Here is a 16,952-nt window from a genome sequence, read left to right on the forward strand (position 1 = left end):
TGATCCCCCAGCAGTGATGAGTGTTCTGATAGTTATGTGTTATGTTTGTCAGCATGGTGACATTGCGCGAGAGACCAGTAGGCGGATCAGGCGTCGGAGAGGGATCAGGCTCGGGTTCAGGGACCGAGCAGCTCGAGGAGCGTATGAGAGAGTTTATATAAGCAGAGGTTATGCGCAGCATATTAGATCAAACTCCTGTGATCTTTAGCACGGTCAAGGAGGGTATACTGGAGATTTTGGATGAGAGGCTGGGAGCCTTCCGTACAGAGATGATGGATTTGATGGGAGCTCGTACTTTGACATTCCGAGAGTTTAGAGCTTGCGGAACGCCAGATTATCACGGGGCTAGGGACCCCATCGCTAGCAGCAGGTGGTTAGCCGATGTTGCCAACGCTTTTCGTACGAGCCGGTGTCCCGAGGGGGACAAGGTCAGACTCGCCTCCTGTCTTCTGAAGGACAGAGCGAGGGATTGGTGGGAGGAGGTTGGTCACGCCATGGGTGATGATACCGCGTTGGACGCGATGACCTGGAGCGATTTCTCGGCCAGATTCAGGGCTGAGTTTTCACCGATTATTGAGGTGCAGCAGCTGGCACGAGAGTTTCAGGATTTGACGCAGACTACTGAGACTGTGGCGGAGATCACCGCCAAGTTCAGGGAGAGGGCTCTTCTTGTTCCGCAGTATGTCACGGGCGAGGAGATGAAGAAGGCCCGATATCACGAGATGTTGAGGGCTGACATCAGGGAGTTCGTGAGTAGGTCCGGCTGTAAGACGCTGGAAGATATGATTTCTCGGGCCAGGGAGAGGGAGATCGATTTGGAGCAGATCCGGAAGAGGAAGCCGGATGAGGTTCAGACAGCCACAGGATCGGGCAAAAGGTCCAAGGGGTCGGACTCGAGATCGGGGGATTATCAGGACCGCAGCCGATGCGGGAAGTGTGGCAGGACGCACGGGGGTGCGTGCAGGAGTGGGAGTGGTGGTGAGTTTGGCTGCTTCAAGTGCGGTCGGACTGGTCATTTTAGCCGAGATTGTACTACGACCACCACTCAGGGATCCGACCTGATATGTTTTCAATGCAATCGGCGGGGCCACAAGAAGGCCCAGTACCCCAGTTTGCTTTCGGCAGGACGGGTGATAGCACCTGCCCCTGCGACTTTGAGGATCACGGACGGCCGTCAGGGCCGAGCAGAGTCGCCAGCGGTAGGGGGCAGGGCTTTTCAGATGTCTACCATGGAGACACGAGCAGCACCGGACGTTGCAGGTGCGTATCTTTTATTTCCTTGTTGACTCTTATTCATGATTATATTGTTATGGTTCTGCATCGTTATTGGCATGAGTATTTTAGAATAGGGTGGCCTGCTTGTGAGTAAGAAATATGCCATCTGCATACCGAGGACTTGAGAATGATAGTTAAAGGATGTTCCTTCCTAGAGCAGGTTACTTAGGGTGTAGTAACTGTAGCATGTCTATGTAGGGCTCGGAGGTGTCCCGCTAGTTTCCGGGAGGTGCTGTTGAGGAATAGATTGGTTAGATCCCATAGCTATGATAAGTTTGGGCTTTACAGCAGATTGATTACGGAATGGTGGTAAGGATTGGAAACTCTTGCCAAAGCTTTGAGCAGTGAGGCATAAGCAGGATCAAAGTGGGGGAGAACCCTCCGAGTATACAAAGGTAAGAGCACGCAGATCCAGAATGAGTACGTGACCACCGAGAAGAAAATAAAGTAGTACATCGATTGATGGATTGAGGAGTTTAGGATTGGGAGTTTAAGGAACTTCCTAATAGTTAGTTCATGTAATCGAGATGGTTGGCAGCTAGTTGAGAATCCAGGTTGGAGGACCACTTATAGGACTCTAGTGAGTCGGAATGAGAATCTTGAGAACGGTTAGCAAGAGATGCTTCCGTGTTAGTAGTCAGTGGCAAAGACGGCATGCAGAGCGTGGTAGAGCGGCAGGAGAGCCGTAACATTTCTCAGCAGCAGCCAGTAGTATGGAAAGTGTTGTAAGACTACGGGGATAGTCGTAGCATTCACTAGCAGCCAGTAGTGTGGAAGGTGTTGTAAGACTATGGGGATAGCCGTAGCATTCACTAGCAGCCAGTAGTATGGAAAGTGTTGTAAGACTACGGGGATAGCCGTAGCATTCACTAGCAGCCAGTAGTGTGGAAGGTGTTGTAAGACTACGGGGATAGCCGTAGCATTCACTAGCAGCCAGTAGTATGGAAAGTGTTGTAAGACTACGGGGATAGCCGTAGCATTCACTAGCGGCCAGTTAGCAAGGAAGGCGTTGTAAGACTACGGGTAAGCCGTAGCTTTCCCTAGTAGCATAGTAGCGGAGATCGGGCGGAGGCCCGTGTCTTCCAGTTAGTGGAGTTTGGGCGAGACCCTTACCTCCTAGCGATCATGGTAGAGATCGGGAATGGGTAGTTGATGAGAATAGTACGGAGCTAGCCTACATAGCCCTAGAGAGGTGAGACCTTGGGAGAAGCCGCTCCAGAATGTAGCTGGGTGAGACCCGTGGGCGAGGCCCGTATGTTAGTAGCAGTATAGGTGAGACCTAAGAGCAAGAGTGCTAAGTAGTATGGTTTGGGTGAGACCCGTGGGCGAGGCCCGTGCAATAGTAGGTAGGAATGTGGGACTAGAGGGAGAGACCGCTCTAGGATATAGCTGGGTGAGACCCGTGGGCGAGGCCCGTATGCTGGGAGCAGTTTAGGTGAGACCTAGGAGCAGGGTTGCTCAGTAGTATGATTGGGTGAGACCCGTGGGCGAGGCCCGTGCGAGAGTCGTTAGGCAAGTGAGAATAGAGGATTAGACCACTTGAGGTTATAGATGGGCGAGACCCGTGGGCGAGGCCCGTGAGTTTATAGCAGCGCAGGTGAGACCTGGTAGGGACCTTAGGGTCAAGATAAGGGATCGAGGATCCCAGGACTTGTAGTGCCAGGGTGGCAGAATAGATAGAACAGTTATAGATAGTCGAAGTATATTCAGAAGTCGCTGGGAGCGACTGGGAGATTGCGTTGGGGTGTAGTAACCGGTGGGGGTCCGGTCAACCCAGATATTGGCAGTTTAGTTGGACCAGGGTGGTCTCAGTGTATCCGGTAGGCGGATGAGGGGCAACATAATTTCCAGTAAGTGGTAGTAGCGGTAAGGAGAATGTGAACCCCGAGAGGGTCAGCGTAGGTACTCGGGAAGTACCAGAAGGATTACCAGTTAAGTAAGTTGTGTTCACAGTAAGTTGTAGTTAATTATTTATATGTTTAATGTGCAGTTGTTACAAGTGTATCACTACATAATATTTGGCAATGAATTTGTGACAGAAATGGCTTGAAGACCTGATGGGAAAGGCTTGAAGAATGAATTAAAGAATGATCGTACTCAATGTTTAAGAATGTTGTTATTTTTTAAGAATTACACTTGTTATTCTTTCAGAATGTTGTTATTATCAAGAAATTGTTATTCTTGATGATATGTTGTATAATTCTTTAAGCATGTTTAATATAAAAAGTATCTTGAATGAAATAATATTCTGCAACAATAAAACCGCAAATATATTTACTAGTTTATTGTTGACTTTTTGTCATTCTGACAGAATAAAATCTGTTATTATTAAAAATAATATTAAAATTTAATTAGAATTAATTTAAAAAATTCATATTTTTAAAAAATAAGGGAATTAATGATCCCTTAAAATCCGAAAATTTCCTTTTTTAAAATAGGTTAATTGACCAAAATACGCTTTGGCTGAAATTTGTGTGATTATATGATACATGCTACCCTATGGTAATATCATAGACCCTCAGATCATGACTGTTGATTCTATTCATCTAGTAGTCCAGATCTGTGCATTCTGGCACACAATAGTTAGTAAAAACAAAATAACCTAAGCCTATATATATATATATATATATATATATATATATATATATATATATATATATATATATATATATATATATATATATATATTGAGGGTATGCAATATAATGCTTTAGGGGAAATATAGATGATTTCATGGTATCAAAGCACCGTACTTTCTTGGATCGTTCTAAACCCTAGTCGACGACTCCTTTCCTTTTTATCTCTTTCTTCCTTCTCATCTTCTTCACCATGTCAGGCTCTTTGACTGAAAAGCCCTCCTCCACCATTAACATAAAACATGTTGTCCCGTTCGTCTTGGATCTAGCTAGACCAGATGAATTATGTTATATGGAGAGTGCTTTTTGAAATCCATTGCATCGGTTATGGAGTTGACGATCATCTCAAGCCTCAACCTCAATCTCCTCCTGCAGACAAAGAGAAAGACAAGGTTACTGTCGAGTCTTCTTTTAACTAAATGGTTGCGCACATACTCGATTGTAAAATCCTGGTTATACGGTACTCTCTCTATTCCTCTTCTCAACATGATTTTCAAGAAGCAAGCCACTGCCTTTGAAGTTTGGGAAAATCTGGAGAATGTTTTCCGTGATAATAAAGCCTACAAAATTATTTAGCTTGATAGAGATCTTCGGAACATCTCCCTTGGTAACTCATCTATTACAGAGTATTGCAACAAAATAAAATCCATTGCTGATCGTTTGGAGCATATGGATGCTAAGGTCTCAGAAGCTAAACTTGTTGCATATATGATTAATGGTTTGTCTCAAAAGTTCTGATACATTGCCATTAATATCCATCACCGTGAACCTCCTCTCTCGTTTTGGGATGCTCGATCCATTCTTATCTGTGAGGAGAAGCAAATGCTTCATGATGAACAACATGACTCGTCAATCAATCATACCGATCATACCTCCTCATTGAATACTATTTATGTTCAGTCATCTTGTAACACCCAAAATCAAAAGGGCCAAGAAAGGAAAGGAAACCCTAAGTCAAAGGGGCAACTCGTCGAGTCCAGGGAAGAACTCGGCGAGTCGGAGCGGGATCCGGGGGAACGATTAAGTTGCCGACCCGGCGAGTCGGCAAAGGGGACTCGGCGAGTCCGGTCTGAAGAGGGAAACCCTAAATCCGGGACTTTGGGCACTATTTAAGCGTCTTATTCTCTCCATTAGGGTTCCTTGGAACCTCTCTCATCCAGAATACCGAACCCTAGCCACCATATCCATTTTTGAGCAAAGATCTAGCTTTGGTGTTGTGATTTGAAGCTTGAAAGAGAAGGAAGTTCATAGTGGTGCAAGAGGAAGCCTTGGATCCAGAGTTGGTGTGATTCTTCAGAGCATTTGGAGGTAAGAAGGCATTACCTTCACTCTTTTGCATATAGTTTTCCCTTTGTTATGAGATTTGGGGCTTTTATGCCATGTCCTTGAACCATTTCGAGTTAGAGCCCAAATCTGAAGTTGCTACTTCAGATCTAAGTGTATTCTGGCCTAGAGAATCATAAAGTATCAGTCTTGGGGGTGTAGGTGAAGCATGGTTGTCTTAAACCCGAGTTCATAGTGTTTTGAGCCTAGATCTCCTTAGCTACACGTAAAGTTTGCAACTTTACGTGGGGAATACACTTGGGAATGGTGGATCTATGAATTGGAACCCATGCATGACTCAAAAACCACTGTATGGATTAAGAACTGAATAGACTCGGCGAGTCCTTCGAGTGGACTCGGCGAGTTGGATGAAGATAGGCAGGTACTCGACGAGTTTGAAGAACAACTCGGCGAGTCTGTTGAAGATTGCCTTGGACTCGGCGAGTCTGTTCTTGGACTCGGCGAGTCACGTCGCGAAACCTCAAACCCTTCGAGTTAAGACTGGGATCAGTGAGTTGAGTGGGGACTTAGTGAGTTGGACAGGACAGAACACGGAAATCGGTAGACTCGGCGAGTCAGGGGTTGACTCGGCGAGTCGAGTCGCGAATGAAAGGATTCTGAGCACATGGACTCAGCGAGTCAGTAGGCAGACTCGGCGAGTAGGGTTGACCTGGAAGGTTGACTTTGACCAGGACTTTGACTTTGACCAGAGTAGACTTAGTTGACTTTCGGAGGACAGTTAGATTAAGTGTGATGTTGATATTGGTAGCTCGGGGAGCTAGTGGAGCAACAGTTCAGAGAGAGTGGACAGACAGCAGCCAGAGGGTTATCAGCAGCTTCAGCAGTTTGAGGTGAGTTTCCCTTGCTGTGGATGGGTCTACGGCCACAATGCCGGCCCATGTAGTCATGAGTAGGATGACCCGGGGGTTAGCCCTAGGCATTGTTTGCTAGTACGATATTCAGGACCAAGGTCCGATGTCGGGCGGGTGCCCAAGGAATGGTTTGCATGATAGAGTATACTTGTTGTCTGTGTGATACATGTATGTGCCTGGTAGGGTGGTGAGTGTGGGCGAGGTCCCGTATATCACCAATAGCAGAGTGTGGACGGTGTTCCATATCTCATTAGCAGCAGAGCAGGGGCGAGGCCCAAGTTAGGAAAAGAGTGAGTGTGGGCTAGGCCCGTATCTCACTATCAGTAGGAGTGTGGACGGGGTTCCACGACTCATCAGTAGCAGGACAAGGGCGAGGCCCAAGATAGGCGAGGCCTTAGAGCAGGATTCAGTAGTATATGTTCAGTTATGTGTTGTGATATGTTTATGTGTTAGTATATGTTAGCGGGCGGGGCCCAGAGACAGGCGGGGCCTAAGAGAAACAGATCTGTATCCGAGCGGGGCTCGAAGCCAGGCGGGGCCTGGAGCGGCGGGGCCGTTGTAGCGGGCGAGGCCCGAGGTAGTGGGCGAGGCCCGAAGTAGCGGGTGTGGCCCAGTATTTGCAGTATGTGATTATGCAGGGTATGTGGTAGGTTGGGGAACTCACTAAGCTTCGTGCTTACGGTTTTCAGTTTTGGTTTCAGGTACTTCCGGTAGCGGAGGGAAGAGCTCGGGGTGATCGCATGGCACACACCATAGATTAGACAGCCTGGGAATGTTTTACTCTGATAAAGAACATATGTTTTGGAATTAATACTCTGATTATGTTATGGAATGATAAATGTGTTTTAAGTAACGTTTTATAAAAGAAATTTGTAGTCTTGAAAATTGGGGCGTTACACATCTACCAATAACAATAGCCATGGCAGTGGAAGAGGAAGCTATCGTGGTGGTCGTGGCGGTCATCGTGGTGGTCGGGGAGGAGGTACCTTCGATGGCCGGTTCCACAATAATTATGGTGGCAATTTTTCTCTTGGTGGCGGATTCTTACCTGGTGGCGGACTGCAACGACAAGGAGAAGGGGGTACCTGGGCCTACGACTGGTTTCAAGTGCCTCATCCTACTAATGGGCCGTCCCAGCTTGGCTTGTTGCCAACTCCAAATGTAATTGGGCCCAAACAGTAGCAAACTAAACACAATTTGGCCCAACAGCAACACCAGTTTTTTACTTCTCCTCAACCCAACAGCAGCAGCCCATATTCTTCTCAGCATGCATACCAGGTCTAACAGCAAAATCATGAGCCCACTACACTCCCTCAAATGTTCAACACAATGTCGTTAAATGATCCGGGTCACACAGATTGGTACATGGACACCGGGGCTACTTCCTATCTTCACTCAAATGCAGGTATCCTTAAGTCCGTTTCTGATAAAAATAGTATTTTTTTCATCATCTATATTAGTTGGCGACGGATCTAAAATACCTATAACAAATATGGGTCACACCACTCTTCCGCTTCCTAATCTTTATCGTACGTTACATCTTAAAAAATTTTTAATTACTCCTTCCATTATTAAAAATCTTATTTATGTTCGTCGTTTCGTTTGTGAAAATAATTGTTCTATTGAATTTGACTCTTTTGGATAATCTGTGAAGGATTACCGCACCAAACAAATTCTCATTCGATGTGACAACACTGGTGACCTTTATCCCGTTACTTCTCCAACTACTCAAGCTTTCGTATCCATTGCTCCGTCAATTTGGCATCAACGTCTTGGTCATCCCGGTCATCACATGTTCAAGAATCTAGTTAATAATAATTATATTTCTTGTTCGTCTATTATAGACCCTACTTTATGTCATGCATGTCAATTGGGAAAACATGTTAAGTTACCTTTTAGTTCATCTAGTTCTGGTTCACATTTTCCTTTTGAATTAATTCATTCAGATGTTTGGACATCTCCCATTCAAAGTTTAAGTGGAATTAAATATTATGTTATTTTTATTGATGATTATTCTCACTTTGTATGGGTATATCCTATTCGTTTCAAATCTGATGTTTTTGACAAGTTTGTGCATTTCCAATCATTTGTCAATAAAGAATTTGAAACTGATATCAAAACCGTTCATTCTGACAATGGAGGTGAGTATAACAATCATAAATTTCATAATCTTTTTTCCCACAATGGCATTAAATTTTGTTTCTCGTGTCCTTATACTTCTCAACAAAATGGTAAATCTGAATGTATGCTTCGCACTCTCAACAATGCCATTCACACGCTTTTGTTTCATGCTCGGCTTCCTCCCACCTATTGGGCGGAAGCCCTTCACATGGCGGCTCATCTCCTTAACATACTTCCCTCCACCACCCTTGGCAATGACACCTCCTTTCATAAACTTTACAATAAAACTCCAACATATGATCACCTTCGCGTCTTTGGTTGCCTTTGCTTTCCTCACATCAATGCCCCTCATAAACTCCCCCCGAGATCCACCCCTTGAATTTTTCTTGGTTATCCAACCAATCATAAAGGCTATCGTTGTCTTAATCTCGACACAAACCAAATAATCATATCCCGCCATGTGGTGTTTGACGAAACAGTCTTTCCTTTTGGATCCATCACACCAAATATTGCACCGTCTTACTCTTTTCTTGACAATTCTGTTTCATCTCACCCTCTTGCATATACCCCGGCCCCTAATACTCCATTCAAGGATGATGCTCCTCACGAGCCATCCTCGGATCCAAACACTAGCACTTCCAATCAACCATCCTCTCACGACATCCCTCTTCAATCTACCTCCTCATCTTCGGACTTCTGCAACCTCCCAAACTCTCCTACTCTTGGCTCTCATCAGTCAAATCTGATTACGTCGATTCCTTCTAATTCTCCAATCTCTTCTCCTTCTCATGAATCTACTAATCTTCCTTCCAATGTCACTCAATCTCAACATCCTATGCTCACTCGTGCGAAACACGAAAATTTTAAACCTCTTCGCAAACTAAACCTTCACATTGATTCCTCCTCTCCTATCCCTAAAAATTATCTACAGGCTTTTAAAGATCCAAACTGGCTTAATGCAACGACTGAAGAATATACTGCTCTTATCTCTAACAAAACTTGGGTACTTGTTCTGAGACCTCCTGCTGCTAGTGTTATTAACTGTATTTGGCTGTTTAAAAAGAAACATGATGCAGATTGGTCGTTATCTCGCTATAAAGCTCGTCTAGTTGCTAATGGACGAAGTCAGCGTCCCGGAATTGATTGTGATGAAACGTTTAGTCCTGTCGTTAAGCCCGCCACCATTCGCATCGTTCTTACTATTGCTGTCACACATTAGTAGCCTATTAGACAGCTTGATGTAAAGAATGCTTTTCTTCATGGGCATTTACAAGAAATGGTATACATGCAACAACCGCCAGGTTTTAGAGATCCCTCTCGACCAGATTTTGTGTGTCTGCTTCAGAAATCTCTTTATGGTCTCAAACAGGCACCTCGGGGTTGGTTTCAGCGGTTTGCCATGTTCATTTCACGCACTGGGTTTGTTCATAGCCGGTGTGACACTTCTTTATTCATATACAGATAGGGCTCTCATACGGCATACCTATTATTATACGTGGATGACATTGTTCTTACTGGTTCTTCTCCTAATTTACTGACTCACATTGTCTCTCTATTGAGTGGTGAGTTCTCTATGTCGGATCTTGGGGACCTCCACTATTTTTTGGGTATTAGAGCTACCCAATCGGCCGATGGATTGTTCTTGTCTGAACAAAAATATGCAATCGAAATTCTCAATCGAGCTTCTATGTCTAACTGCAAGCCCGCTTCTAGTCCAGCTGATTTATCTGCAAAGTTGGATGGATCTGGTCCTCCTATTGATGATCCTACTTTATATCGCAGCTTAGTTGGTGCATTACAGTATCTTACATTCACTCGACCTAATATCACATATGTTGTGCAACAGATATGTCTATATAAGCATGACCCGCGTGAACCTCATTTCACTGCTCTAAAAAGTATTTTACCTTATGTTCGAGGTACTACAGCTTATGGGCTTCAGTTATATTCTTCACCCAATCATTCTCTCATTGCATACTCCGATGTTGATTGGGGTGGTTCCCAGTGACTCGTCGGTCTACTTCGGGATATTGTGTCTTTCTTGGTCACAATCTTCTCTCTTGGTCCTCCAAATGTCAGAATACTACATCAAGGTCGAGTGCTGAAACCGAATACAGGGGTGTTGCTAATGCGGTGGCTGAAACATGTTGGATTCGCAACTTACTTCTTGAGCTTCATTATCTGCTTGCTAAGGCTACCATTGTCTATTATGATAATGTGAGTGCTGTTTACATGTCATCTAATCTGGTTCATCACCAACGTACAAAACACATAGAGATTGATCTCCATTTTGGTCGAGACAAAGTCCCCACTGGTCATTTTCGTGTCCTTCATGTTCCGTCTTCTTCTCAATATGCTGATATTTTTACAAAGAGTTTGCCGTCTTTGTTCTTTGATTTTCGATCCAGCTTGAACGTTCGTGAGCATACCCTCGTTCAACCTGCGGGGGTTGTTAGTGTAGGATATATAGTATGTATGTGTATTCATTTATTGTGTGGCCCATGTATTTGGCCCTTTTATGATGTATCGTGTGTATATATATATATATATATATATATATATATATATATATATATATATATATATATATATATATATATATATGTATATATATTGAGGGTATGCAATATAATGCTTTATGGGAAATATAGACGATTTCAGTGATGAAATCACTAACTTTCTAATACATATGACTCACTATTTATACTACAAAAATAAGATGAAAAATGAGTTATAATATAAATGCATATTATGATGGTGCATTATTACATTCATAAAACACATTGAAATGGTTGTTACTAATGCTAAATAATGATGGAGAGTTGTGGGGACAAGGGGAATCTAAAGGTCATTCACAAACTAATATTGTGTAACACTCTTACTTGCATGACGATTGTATCATGCCTCGTTAAAACCTTAATAGATAAAACCTCATGGAAAAAATTCTTTATTAAGGAAAAAGAGTAAATGATTAATAACATACATTGGAAAAAATGTCTCGTTAAAAACCTTGCTAAGAAAACTCAGTGGGAAAAGCTTAGCTAGGGAAATGAGTTTAATATGTTTCCATCTCCTTCTGATCATCACAACACTTGATTTCCTTGAAACGTCACATACCAATGTTCCGTACCATATTTTCAAATTTGGATGTAGGAGGCCACGCTCTTTTTGAATATCATGAGTGAAAAAAAAACTTTGGTGATATATTTTTGGCTATGTCTACTTTGATAAACCCTTCCTTGAATTGGGCTATACAAGCCACATTATCTTCATATAGAACATCCTTGTTAGAAGTTATACCATAATTTTCACGAATATGATGAGTTAAATTTCTTAACAAAATACATGCACGACTTGCCTCATAAATTGATATAATCTTTGTATGGTTAGAAGAAGCAGCAACTAAAGTTTGTTTAACAAAACGCTAAGAAATTGTGGTACCTCCACAAGTGAATAACATGTTTGGGATTGAGCTTTGTGTGGATCAGATAAATATTCAACATCTGCATAACCTTTTAACTATGCATTTGATGCATTTAAGTAGTATAAGCCCATATCCATTATACCTCGAAGATATCGAAGAATGTGTTGACTCTATTCTAGTGTCTTCTTATTTGGAAAAAACTACATCTTGCTAATGAGTTTATAGCAAAAGATATATCAGGTTTGTATTATTAGCATGATACATTAGTGCACCATTAGCACTTAGATATTAACTTCGGGACCAAGAAGTTTTTCATGTTTTTCACAATGCCGAAAATTGGTCCTTTTTGTAATCTAGGTGCCTTACCATCATCGGGTTACTCAATGGATGTGAGTTATCCATATAAAATCTCTTAAGCACTTTTTTTAGATAAGTGGATTGACGTACAAAACTTCGTCCTTCGTGTGCTCACTTTGAAGACCCAAACAAAATTTCGTTTTACCAAGATCTTTCATTTCGAAAAAAAAAAATCAAACAAGAAGTGGCCTTTTCCAACTCTCCAAGAGTTCCAATTATGTTCAAATCATCTATGTAAACAGAAATTATAACAAATTTTAATCCAAATCTTTTTATGAATACACATGTCACATCGTGGCACCCATAAGAGGCACGTGATCTTCAATTGCCATGTCACGTCGTGGCATACGGGTTTCCTCAAAAACCATGTATTTGACTCCTTTATATCATCAACTGGTTCATTCTGGGAAATGGGTGTTACAACAAGTATATATATCGCCTTGTTTCTTTTTTCCACCATAAAATGGGGTAAGGATAAATGATGTTTAAGAAATATTTGTGAAAATTGATGACGTGAAATGGAAGTAAAAACAAATTAGGAAATTTTGTAAAATGTTAGGGACTTAATTAGTAAAACATCATTTCAATGACTTTCTACAACACGTAGATGCAAAACACCCATACATAGTTTTCCAAATTAAGGCATGTCCCCATTAAGACCATTAAGTAAATAACATTCAGCCCCTAATTCAGATGAACAAAACTCCTGAACAGAGAGAGTTAAAGAGAAATTGTACAAGAAAAAAAAAACATAACAAAATAAAGCATAAATTAGGAGAGGTAACATACCTTGTTAAAACACCCTGAATGAGGTAGTGTGGCTCCTATTGGAGGATGGTTGGAAGCTATGTTGGTAGGGTCATCATGAAGCTCTATAGTCTATACCACGAAGAGTAACTCATCTTCTAACTAGTTACAATCTAAAATAAGATGATGTGTCAGCAATCTTTTTTCCGCTCAAAACATGTCTACATTGGTGGTATTGAAAAAAAAAATATTGGAACTAACTTGAATTTGCATGGCCTCCTTAAGTTGGAATGCCACCTCAGCAATCGCCGGTCGTTTTTCCCGAGTTTTTTCCAAGCATTGATACGCAATTGCTGAAAACTTGAGCAGTGTACTTGGTTTGATATCTTTCCTTATTTTGGGATCAGTAATTTTGTCTATGTCTCTACTTTTGTAGCTAGCTCGAGCCAAATGATGGAGGAATCGCCGTTCGTCATTGTAACTGAAATCACACGCGAGCCTTCCACATAATACTTCAAATAAAACCACACCAAACGAATAAACATCTGATTCTTTTGTTAGAAAACCTGTTTTTTCGTATTGTGGGTCACAATAACCATGTGTGCCAGCAATGTTAGTGATCACAAACGTGTTCTGTTGATTTGCTAGACCTATTCTTGACAGCCCAAAATCAGCAAGTTTTACATTCCAATTCTTATCCAACAAAATATTTGAACTTTTTATATCACGGTGTATTATTCTGTGTTTTTCTGCCACGTGATTATGAAGATAGTCCAATGCAGAAGCAACATCAATGCATATTTTTAGAAGTTGTGGCCATGAAGGTCGAACCAATATAGAAGTGTCACGTAAATATGTATCAAGGCTTCCATTGCTCGCATATTCATAGACAAGGATCATCTCCTTGTTATCATCACAAAACCCTACAAGGATTATAATGTTTTCGTGTTGATATTGTGAGAGCAGGGTGAGCTCAGTGTGGAACTCCTTGTTACCTTGAAACCCGGTGACATCTAACCGTTTTACAGCAACTACTTGGTTTACATGATCAGCCCAGAAGAGGATTCCCTTGTAGACCCTTCCATATCCACCCTTCCCGATGAAGTTTCTTTCGTTAAAGTCTTGGGTACCATCTTTTATGGCGTGAAGAGGGATTTTGAGATCGTTTATTTGCTTCATCTAAATGTAATCGGGAGTAACTAATATTTATCAAGTCTGAAACAACATATATACACAAAATTTATGAAACTAACCTTTGGATGTGTTAGCAGCATTCGATCTGAACTTCCGGGGTCAAGTGGAGGTATACTATGAGTATACATATCTGCCCTCTGAGCAACCTCCGCATATTCTAATATCTATGCACACATACACAACAATAATTTACCAAAATGACATCAACATAAACAATAATCATCAAATGAATTTCTTGAAGCATGAGATATCTCCAGCATTCACCTTTGTATCAACAGCATCATTTTTCTGCTTGTTTGCTACATTGTTACAACACATTTTAAACAAAAAAACTCAAATAATATTCAAACACATAATCGACAAAAGATCAAAGAAGCAAAAAACACCACAACATATATCATACGAACCTAAAAGAATTGCATTACAAACTCCACATTTGTAGACTAGAACTTCTGGAGGCTCCAACAGAGCTTTCCAGCAACTTGGGCAACGAACTAACCGGAGTTTAGTGTTCACCTTTGGATATTGTAGTAGCGAGTGATTTGAACTTTCGGTGTCATGTGGAAATACATTATTACCATAAATTTTTGCCTTTTGAGCAAAATCTGTGTGTGCTACCAATATCTATGCATACACAAACAAAAATAATTCACCAAAATTTGCATAGATAAATATAAGTACTCGTCAAATCAATTTCTTGAAGCAAGAGAAATATCCGGCATTTACCTCTGTATCATGATCTGGATCAACTCTCTTGCTTTTATCCTTCTTCACTGCATTGTTACACCACATTTCAAAAAAAAACATAAAATATTTGAAAAAGAAATCAACCGAAGATATCCTACGAACCTATAAGAATTGCATTACAGCCTCCACATACATAGACTGGAACTTGTGGTGGCTCATACTGAAATTTCCAGCAACATGGGCATCGAACTAACAGAAGTTTATCTTTTCCAATATAAAGAACTAACCGGTGTTTAGTGCTCATTTTGATGCTCAGATTTATGAACTGCTATTGGCTTTTGAAAACCCGGAAATGTTGAACAAATAGAATTATTTAGCAAATTAATGATTAACAGATGCTAATTGGTTAATTATGAACTAGATTTTGGTCAAAATAAGTCAAAATGGCGTAGAAGACCCCATGGAATTAAAGACCTCTGTTGACCGAAAAAGAACGGTGGAAATTTTGAACCAAAATGTAATGGACAAGAACCCAATTCTGGAAATTAGGAAGACATAATATTACCCCTTTTGTCAAAAGATCCAAAACCCAACAAATCAAGAACCGGTAATCAATTATAGTTTAAGGAAAAAAAAGTGATTTTATAAAAAAAATTACATTGGTATTGGAGGAGAAATTGAGAGAACGAGCATGAGAAATATTGTTATCAAAGATCCAAAATTTGAAACATAGATTCAAATCAAGAACGAGGCATATCAAAATAGTATTGCAAGAAATTAGTTTCGCGAGAAAAGAAAAACATGAGAGATTCTTGATGGATCTAAGCTTCGAAACAGAGAACCAAATCAAGAACTACGAATTAACAAAAACGACATTTGTTACTGTATTTGGAATGAAGAGAATAAGAACCTGAAAATTTGTTAGGAAATGCTGTTGTTCATACGAAATCCATGGAAATTTGGAGAGTAAGTCTAGAAGATGAAACAGTTGGGAACAGAAGACGAAGTCCTGTAATAGGCGACTAACTCGAAATAAGTATACATATAAAAGTAAAAGGGAAAACATAATGATTATCACGCCTGTAAACAGTAAGCTTCAAGAGTTTCCGACTTTCACCACGTTACTTTGGACATATTCGCTTTTTCGTCCTTCTATTTTTTCACCATCTTAGTTTCCCAATCTAGGATCCCACCGCAATTGTTTTCAAATTATTTGGACTCCTTACTTTCTTTATTCCCAACATTGATTTTAGTTTTCCGACGACTTCTCATCCAATAATTTAGGATTTCGATTTTTGTCGCCAACAACCGTATGCGCTCTATTGCCGCCACCAATCGTCCGCCAACAACCATCGGTGCTCTGTTACTGTTTCGAATTTCGGTATGTGGTATGTTGTTTCAATTTGATTATGATTTTCTGTTCAATTGCTCTTCCTTCTTTTTTTTATGCAATGTCTCCGACTCTGTGGGTTTCAAGTTTCCGACGACTTCCCGTCTGAAATTTCGGTATTCCGATATTTGTCGCCAACAACCGTCTGCGCACTATTGCCACCGCCAACCGCCTGTGCTCTGTTGTTGCTTGGAATTTTGGTATGTTGTATGTTGTTTCAGTTTGATTATGATTTTATGTTGAACTTCTCTTCCTTCTGTTTTTTTTGTGCGATGGCTCCTGTTTCGTGTATAATTCAAGTCATTTTATAGGAAAAAAAAAAAACAAACCTGCATAAATGGATATTTTGCAAGTTCATACATTGCCCAATCCTATCTATTGCTTAAATTTTGTCTAGAAAAAGTTGCACCTGATATAGACCATAACAAAATGAAAATTGTTGCAATTTCATAGACTTGAGAGAGTTATAGAAAAACTGCATTTACAATACTCTCAACATGCTACTAATTTATCTCGAAGTTACCCAGTTTTACAATTTTGCCTCCAAAATGGTTTTGTTCTGATTTTAGTGTCACTTTTTAATGTCCTGCTGTCTGTAAGATTAGGGTTTTGAGTAACTGTTTGTATTTTTATTTTGATTCGGTATTAAGAATCTAAAGGGTTGTGATAGCTTAGACTAGCAAATTACACACAGGAAATCAAACGTAAAGGATAGGTTCCCACAATTCTAGAGGTGGGTGCTCTCCCAAGTTCATAAGAACTGTTTCATTAATCTTCACATAAAAAAAACAAAAGACCCTCCCCGGACTATATATAAGACAGCTGGAGACAAACAGAATAAACCCAGACCCTCCCCACTAGAAGGATCCCCACAGATAAAATCATGGGGGAGGAGCATAAGAAACGAGAGGGACCACACCAAATAA

General features: G+C 41.0%; 1 protein-coding gene across 2 annotated transcripts; it reads right to left on the reverse strand.

Annotated features, from left to right (window-relative positions):
- Positions 1–12,551: 12,551 nt before the first annotated feature.
- On the reverse strand, positions 12,552–15,657 carry LOC145161730 (putative serine/threonine-protein kinase PBL22). 2 transcript variants are annotated; one of them, XR_013738604.1, is made up of 9 exons: positions 15,547–15,657; positions 14,799–14,971; positions 14,676–14,722; positions 14,357–14,573; positions 14,214–14,248; positions 14,009–14,113; positions 13,017–13,934; positions 12,798–12,928; positions 12,552–12,714 (listed from the first exon to the last, which is right to left on the reverse strand). XR_013738604.1 is itself a non-coding variant. In XM_079081347.1 (8 exons), the coding sequence occupies exons 2-8, from the start codon at positions 14,938–14,940 to the stop codon at positions 12,914–12,916; spliced, it is 1,479 nt and encodes a 492-aa protein (XP_078937473.1). In that variant the 5' UTR covers positions 14,941–14,971; positions 15,547–15,657; the 3' UTR covers positions 12,552–12,913. The 2 variants fall into 2 exon arrangements, 1 of the variants encoding a protein (XP_078937473.1); XM_079081347.1 differs by having other exon boundaries at positions 12,552–12,928.
- Between the last annotated feature and the right edge of the window lie 1,295 nt (positions 15,658–16,952).

The sequence above is a fragment of the Lactuca virosa genome, chromosome 1 (assembly GCF_052849685.1).
Source record: "Lactuca virosa cultivar CGN04683 chromosome 1, Lactuca_virosa_CGN04683_v6, whole genome shotgun sequence".
Lineage (NCBI taxonomy): Eukaryota > Viridiplantae > Streptophyta > Magnoliopsida > Asterales > Asteraceae > Lactuca > Lactuca virosa.